The sequence below is a fragment of the Tenebrio molitor genome, chromosome 1 (genome assembly GCF_963966145.1).
Source record: "Tenebrio molitor chromosome 1, icTenMoli1.1, whole genome shotgun sequence".
Classification (NCBI taxonomy): domain Eukaryota; kingdom Metazoa; phylum Arthropoda; class Insecta; order Coleoptera; family Tenebrionidae; genus Tenebrio; species Tenebrio molitor.
In genome coordinates this window covers 45,864,843-45,872,807 of record NC_091046.1, presented here as the reverse complement: position 1 = coordinate 45,872,807, position 7,965 = coordinate 45,864,843, and the positions used below count along the sequence as shown (strand labels likewise).

Here is a 7,965-nt window from a genome sequence, read left to right as displayed (position 1 = left end):
CCTCATAACCTACAAAATGACAATCACACCGGCGCCATCTACCACCAAACGTTGCGTTAGCTTAGCTTCTGACAGGGACTTCTATCATTCATAAAATTAGTAAATCGAATCTTTTATTCAAAAAATGAACACAACACTATCGATCGGCTACATGAGATATATTTTATAAAGTAATCCTAAAATGGCGCGAAATTTAAAATTTTCGTTTTATTACTAAAATTATACGTTCGCCATATAATGGCGAGTGTGGCGTTTTGAATAAATTTTCAACTTGATTGTACGGATGCACCTTTCTATCATCACTTCCAAGTCTGATAGTGTCAAGGGGTGTCTCTTGCTGTACAAATTCAAATAAATACCTAAAACTACTAACAACCCAGACCACAAATACCTAAAATCAAAAATCAGAAAAATGATAGTTTGGGTGTGGAAAAAAACTCACTGAAAAGTGAAGGGTTTGCTGAAAAAAAGGAATGAAACTATTATCGTCACTGCCTTTCTGCACGTCGTCACAGTAACTGCGACAAAAGCCCCACAAGTCCTGACTAGAGTGAGAACAATTTGGATTCCTAAATATCCAGTCAAGGAGAAGATTAACGCGTAGCCATACATTTTTTTGGGGTTCTGTGAAAACAGAAATTTTGGTGAATTTGGTTTGGTAAGGTTGGTGAAGTTACTGTTGCAAAGAACTGTAGGCCGTCGGTGAAGTCCCCGGTGATCCCCATCACGATCAGCAAATAGAAAAACCCGATGGAGTAGGAAAAGAGGACGACCTCGGCATTGGGGGCGCCATAAGTCCTCATAGATTTTTCTTGTACATTTCCGATGACGGCGTCGCAAAGCAGCGCCATGGATATCATGGTGATGCCTTTAGTGTTGAAGTTGGGTTGCACTTGAGAGTCAGCTAAAACAATCAGTTGAGTGAATGCACAGGAATGGGAGCTGTGATAAGAGATAATTAATCTGGGGGGATTAAACTAAACCATACACACCCAAAGTAAACAATGTTAGTCCCACACACATCAAAACAGCAGCACTAAAATCCAAAGGCCCATACCGTTTGCCTTGAATTAGGATGCTTCCTGCTAGGACAGGAATCAGTTTGCAACATTTGAAAATGACTTGAGTCGGGTAGTTCAAGTAGCCCAGAGAGGCGTTAGAGAGTCCCATCGTGCCTAGTGTTAGGAGGGCTAGTAAAAAGTACGTCTGGATCGGGATTCTGTCAAGAAAAATGTCTAAACGTGTGGATTGTGCCAAAAAAGATTTGACTTACGTCCTGGAGGTTATGTTTTTGATGCGGGTCTCGACCAGGCCGAACAGGGTGTAAAAGCCGAATTGTACTAACGTGAGGTACCAGCCGAAGGGCTGGAAGCCCTCGATTGTGAAAATGAGCTCCTGCATGTACCCATAGAGGATGAAGAAGGCGAACACTGCACTGCAACAGATGCCGAACTGCACGGTCTGCGAGCGGTGGGTGATGTCGAGGCACAAAATCGTGACGCGGGGCTTCTCCGGCTCGGGGTCCAGCCCGAGACGCACGTTACCGCGGGACATCGTCAATAAGCTGGAAACATGACAGCGCCGCGACCCCCGACACGTTGACACATTTTCAAATCAGATGGCACTTGATTGACAGACAGGCGCGCCAACCCCGCCGCACCAAACTATCCAAATCATTTTGAATAATTGACAAGCAAAATTCCGGTGATCGATCAGAAAACCTCTCGATAACGCAATTCCAAATTCCCAGTGTTTTGATAAGCTCGAAACGGTAAATTATCAGTGCGTGGGTCTCGCTCGTCAAGGTCGTCGTCTTAAGCGCCATCTGCGGAGAGCCACAGCAACGAGGAATTAGTAATGGCCGTTGGGTTTTGGCAGTGTTCTTCGTGTGATAGATAAGTTCGCGTAAAACTAATAATATTAAACGAATAATTATGATAATTTTAGTTCGGTGAGAGTGACTTGTGTTGTAGTGCTAAAGTGTGTTATTATGTATTGTACGGTTGACAAAAGCCACAGTAGCGGAGCCTCAGCCACGCAACCCAGGACCATGAAGGATGGTAAGCCCCCTTGCAAGCTTTTTGCGGCGGTTTTTGCCCGATGCGGCTCGCTTTCGCCCCCGCCACACAAAAAAAATACAACTCGGGGCGGTCCGCACCGGGGCCCCGGTTCAAACACGCAAAGTGAACGCGGTTGTCTCGGAGCTCCGGGAGGCCCCACGGCTGCGTTTTGCAATAAATATGGGGCTCGTTCGTTAGCCCCAGTAAATCGGTACCATCGATGCTTCTTTGGCACCGAGGGCAAGAACCCGGCATGTCCCGTTGCAAACCATCGAGCAATGTTAGAATTACATTAACGTTATTAACCATAATGATAGTGGGACATCCATGACCCATGTTCCATCACGGTACCACCGTCCGGCTGATGTACTTTTTGCTGCCGTTTTTCTTCCTCTCGAGTCTGCGGAAGCTGTCGGAAGGTTTGCCACACCGACAGGCACCAATCTGGATTTGGATAACGAATCCAGCCAATAATTAATGCAAATGACGTGAATTATTAATTGTCGGGGGTAAATTGGTTCGGGTTTTGACGGAGTCGAGTGGGATCGTGCGAATAACGCCAGTCGAGATTGGACTCCATCCACTTGGCAATTTGGCGAATTTATGGAGTATGTCGCCAGATTTGTTTACAGATCGGATTTATGGACTCTAAAGTTTTGCAAGCGGGAATTTGGTGGGTCCCGGAGAGAACTTGGAGGTGTTCCAGTTGCGCGGTGAAAGGATTCGCTCGATTTTTTATGTGGGAAATCTTCCGGAATGGGAACAAATTTATATTAGTCTTATCCAGGACTACAACACCTTGCAAATGCGTGTCGGAATATTTTAGAGCTTCTTCCTTCGATTTTTGGACGTGCAGATTCGTCGCTTGGACCTGTTCCATTTTTAGGTTAATTCAAAGTCAAGTTCAAAGTTTTAGACGATTGTTTTTATGGCGACATAACATATCTATTTTTTCTAGAAAATTATAGATAAAAATCATTTCGAGAATTCTTCGCCCAGTGGTTTTTATTTTTTATTTTGTTTGAATAGTTTTTACTACTTTCCAAATTAACACAATAAACTCCAGTGTTGAGTCAGTCATTATGAATATTTTTACAGAGTTTTCAAGATTTGAAAGTTACGTTTTTATGGTTTCATAAAGATAAAAAAGCTGACTGTACTCACCCTAATCTAATAATTTTTATTAGTGTATTATAGCAAATTTTCAAAAATGAAATTTCTTGAAGACCGTCTTAAAACCGAACAATTTTGCTTCAAGCTTTGTTACATTTTCTCGATGGTAGTTGTTGGTAGTGTATTTGTGGTTGTCGACATTTTTTCCTTATTATTTAGGATGGCATGCTTAAGAATGATGATAAAATAAGAAACGATGGAAATGAATAACACAGTTTCGATTAAAGGTTTAGATATAATCTCACCTGATAAATGAGAACAAATGTTAGCTTGCTTAGACTGTTTATGTTTAAATTTTTCTGTAAATTGTTTTTATCATGTCAAGATAAAGTATGATACACTCCAAAGTTATTTATATTGTAGATTTGTCGGTCTAGGAAGTTCTTCTAATATATGTAATATATCATGCGTTCAAATGAAAACCTGGGCTGAGTAGGCGTTGAAAAATGTAAACCATTTGGAACAATGTAAAGTTTGAATTTCCCGCCGTTTGGCACAATTGAACATGTTTATTTTTAGCAAAGAGCGCCCTTAGATATTTGCTTCGAGAATAGGAATCGTTAGTTATTCTATTTTTAATGTAAAAACAGAACAAAACAGAAAGATTTTTTGTTTACATATTTTAGGTTATCTGTCAGCATGCTCTAATTACAACTGTCAACGCAAAACAATTGACCGTTTCCAACGCCTTCCCAGCTCAGGATTTTATTTGAACGCCCGATATTTGTGATTTTCTAGAACGATATGTACGGTCGGTGGACAAATAAAACTGGGACACTTAAAATTTAATCTATGTAAATCAGACCATTGAATTGTCAATATATTTGTCAGTGTCTATATAATATGTCATACCAAAGTTAACCTATTTGTGATAAAGCCGTAATTAAACGATACAGATTTGTAAATTTTGACTTACGTGATTGTCATTTTTGTCCCAGTTTTATTTGTCCATAGACTGTACTTACTTCAAAATAAAAATTTAACAAAATACTATTCTTCAGCTTACACAAAAAAAAAAAAAAAAATTCACGAAAAACTTTCGTTTATCACGCCAAAAACAGTTAAAGATTTTTTTTAAATATGTGCGTGATCTGACAAGTCAATGACCAGGAAGATATTGTGTCAAGATCTTTTATTTCTACAGGGTCAGGAAAATGGGAAACATATTACAAGGAATGTACTTAAAACAGGATTATTCTTATCATTAAACGCAATGTCCCCTTTTGGTCATTCGTAGTTTCCTCTAGATCCATTAGAAGATTTTGCGATCTTATCTAAATTGGGGTATTCTAAACAAACCGAATCTGGGAGAATGCTTTTGTACAAATTTCGAAGAAAAACTTTCACTAGAAAAATTGTAAACCTATGATAGCGCCAATTTCCTTAAAGCATGTGAAAGAGTCTGCTCAATTGATAAAAGAAGACTAAACTCATTTTTAACACGTTGAAACATTTTTTTGTGCTGAATTTCTTAATAAAATTACGAAATTCTGTTGTCTTTCCATATTTATATGACAAAATTTGAAGCTCTCTTTTTTGTAGCGTTGTAAATGCGACCAGCATTTATTTTAGCACGAACAGTGTAACGAGGAAGATGAAATAGTCAAGAGAAAAACTGATGTTTGATATGGCCAGTCGGATAGCCGTATTTTAAACCCGTAGAAAATTTGTAGTGTATAGTTTTCTCAATTTTGTTGCAGGTCGTAAACTTTTATTGCATATTATAAGCGATTAACGGGCAGAATGGTTGGGTTTGGAAAGGTTGCTTAAAATATTACCGGCTAGTGGTAAATTAGAATTTATAAGCCCCGCAAGATCTTTATCTTAAAGTACCATAAAATTTTACGACCTACAACAAAATTGAGAGTACTGTATAAGGCAAACGAACAATTTCAAGCTTCGTCGAGATAAAAATCGAATTTTGGATAAAACCGAGAGATAATGGGTAAACAAGAAGATTTAAGTGATTTGTAAAAGTAAAATTTTATACAGTTTTATTTTTTGTGGAGATTACAATTTGATAAATAATTTATAGCAATTCTGATTTAATGGGAAGAGTAACAAAATCGCTTAGGAAATCGAGAAAATATTACAACTTGACAGTACAAAAACTTTTCAATTGTTTATTCTGTTGATCGGAAGAACGCAAAAAGCTTTCTGTTTTGGTTTTGGAAGTTGACCTAAAAATAGTCGATCTGCGATCCGTCGAGTTATTTTTGTTTAATATTTATTTAGAAATGTCTCCATAAAACCGAATTTCTCGGTCATATATCGAAAAGTAATTCCGCCGAGGCCTCGCAATAAACCTTCACATCTTCATAATTTTCCACATTCTGAAATGGTGGAGTCAATCGATTTACTTTGGCGCAATAAATCGCCTTGAAACGTGTTTATTGTAACAATAGATTCAACACTTTCAGAAATAGCCCCCTAAGAAAAATTTCGAATCAACAACACTGGCGTGGAATTCGTGCGGTCTTGTTTACACCGAATAAAATGTCGCTCTATTGATTAACAATTTGCGATATGATCTTCGGGGCGGACCGGGCACACAATTCCGTTGTGAACATTAAAACATAATGGAACACGACCGTTTCGGATGCGAACGCGTTACGGAAACGGCCGTTCGCACAAAAACAAATTACAAATTCCGACGGGGAAGTCCAGGACTCGGAGGTGTTGTTCGAGGGAATGCAGAACACGCAGGAAGAGTGTGGGTACGGCGACGAGGGCCGTGCGAAGGCCGCTGCTTCGCCCACTGACCATAAACAGCACCAGCGAGAGGACGGGTTGATGACCGTCTACGTACGCAACCCGGCGTGCAACCGGCTCAGGAATGCTCCGTGGTACCGCCCGACCTAGCGCAAGGAGGGAACCGGGACGTTTACGAAATCGCCGGCGCCAACGCCCCCGCGATCGTCTACTCGCTTTCCACCGACGAGGATTATTTAGCGACACTGCAATCGTAAAGTTCCATCTCGGTCCGCAGGACGACTCGCGATATCGATTCGGTGCAGCGGAAGAGACCGGGGTCTTCGTGCTCGATCGAAATTTTTGGTTAAATGCGCCGCGAAGGACCACATCTGAAAATAAACTGGCCCACGGTAAACATGTCAGATAAGGTGTGTGTGTGTTGAATGCAAAGGAAACGGTTTCATTCACATAACAATAATTGTTTGGTTCGGAAAGTTTTATGGACGGACCGAAGAGAAAACAGAAACGGATGAATCACCACCACCGCAGCATTCTTTTCAAGGACGCCATCGGAACGGGATAGGTCGCAATTTGCTAATGACCGGAAAGGTCATACCGGATGATCGGACCGACGACAAAACAAGGAGATTCCTCCGGGTCGTCTCTTATCTCGTTAAATATAGAAGATGGGAGAGGATTACTCGGACGAAATATTGTCGGTTGGAGTTTTTCGGCTCGTAAATACTTCCACGATTCGTTATTTATGTGTACAAGTAACAGAATGGGACGCAACAGAAGTATAAATTCGTCGACGACATCGACGTCCACTTAGCGTTATCTGTAATTGTCGAGGCGGATGATGTTTAGGATCGCGGTGAACTTCCACACCATTGTAATTCACTCTGGAACTGTGAAATTGGATAATTATGTACTGGGTTACCGTTGTGTGCAGCGGTTTAATGTGTTATAAAAGTGTTCTGTACCAAACTGGATAGTTGGTAATTGGTGTCTTCCGCATCGGTTGCTTCATCGACAAGGCTGGGCCCAAAGTGTCTGGAACAATTGCGACGTTTCAATCCCGAATCTCGCAAAAGGGTCATTGCTTTGGATTACATTTTTTAGAGCGACATAAATGTATCCTCATTAAAGACTTTCTTTACTACCTTCCAAGTGTCTAAGTTTTAATCAGATACTGAATTGGTCAAATCTGGAGAGTATGAAGGATGAATCGATATTTCTCATCCGATCTTCTTCAATTTTTGTGGTGTTTCTTGTATGATGTGTAGTTTTTTATGGTCTTGACCGGACAGAACTCCCCATTCTAAATAGAGATATTTCTGCCTCAACTTGTCTTAGGTCTATCTACAACAGACTCCTTCGTAGAGGACCACCAAGAGGTGATCATCCAACTTTGTATCAGATCAAGAACATTACCGTTCTAAATCCTGCATTCTTTCTTCCTCGGTATGTTGCTTTGTTTTTGCATCCGGCTCGAAGGACCAACAATATGTTCGTATAGTGCCCCACCCTTGAGGTACCAAACTGCCTGAGATGCTCCAACAGCTTTTCTGAAACTCCAAAATAAGATCATTTTCTTATTTAATATCTGAAGGAAAATCCATGATCAAAATCAGTTCTAAAACTGCAACAATTGTCTAGGAATGGATTTTTTCTAAATGTCCTGAATCCACTTATGAAGCACAACCTTTCAGAGACTGGATGTAGCTGCAACAGCCATGAACTCTCATGAATACATTCGCAGTAATGGTGCAGTTATCACCGACGATAACTTATCCTCCGGTATTAGCATTAATTTAATCTTTACCTCGTCGTGTACCCTCTTGATTATGCAAAACAATTCCGTTGTGTGTCGTAGTGGACTCGAATTGCGAAAGGTCTGACGTCTAATGAAAGTGGTCGTGTCGAAATGGCAAAGGGTAGGAACCCGAAATCTGCCAGTGCAATGTGTCGAACGTGAAGTCTGGACCGTCCGGATGGTCAGTCGACCGTGTTTTTACAGAAACTAATCGGGTTAAAG

General features: G+C 40.6%; 2 protein-coding genes across 2 annotated transcripts in view; one reads left to right on the top strand and one right to left on the bottom strand.

Moving 5' to 3' along the window:
• Positions 1-100: 100 nt before the first annotated feature.
• On the bottom strand, positions 101-1,696 carry Papst2 (PAPS transporter 2). Its single transcript, XM_069058469.1, has 5 exons — positions 1,274-1,696; positions 993-1,219; positions 678-904; positions 443-624; positions 101-391 (listed from the first exon to the last, which is right to left on the bottom strand). The coding sequence occupies exons 1-5, from the start codon at positions 1,552-1,554 to the stop codon at positions 220-222; spliced, it is 1,089 nt and encodes a 362-aa protein (XP_068914570.1). The 5' UTR covers positions 1,555-1,696; the 3' UTR covers positions 101-219.
• A 147-nt stretch (positions 1,697-1,843) lies between these two features.
• The window catches only part of Eip63E (cyclin dependent kinase Eip63E), a 50,382-nt gene continuing 44,260 nt past the window's right edge, over positions 1,844-7,965 (top strand). Inside the window, exon 1 of the mRNA XM_069058421.1 lies at positions 1,844-2,060. Coding sequence (XP_068914522.1) covers positions 1,991-2,060 — 70 coding nt within the window. The 5' untranslated portion in view covers positions 1,844-1,990. The remainder of the gene's footprint in view (positions 2,061-7,965) is intronic.

Excerpts from the sequence above, each read along its gene's own strand:
- Papst2 (XM_069058469.1), bottom strand. The coding sequence starts at position 1,554 with ATGTCCCGCGGTAACGTGCGTCTCGGGCTGGACCCCGAGCCGGAGAAG. Across the intron at positions 1,220-1,273 it reads AAAAACATAACCTCCAGGAC|AATCCCGATCCAGACGTACT; the intron begins GTAAGTCAAATC and ends TTTTCTTGACAG. Across the intron at positions 625-677 it reads GCCTACAGTTCTTTGCAACA|AACCCCAAAAAAATGTATGG; the intron begins GTAACTTCACCA and ends CTGTTTTCACAG.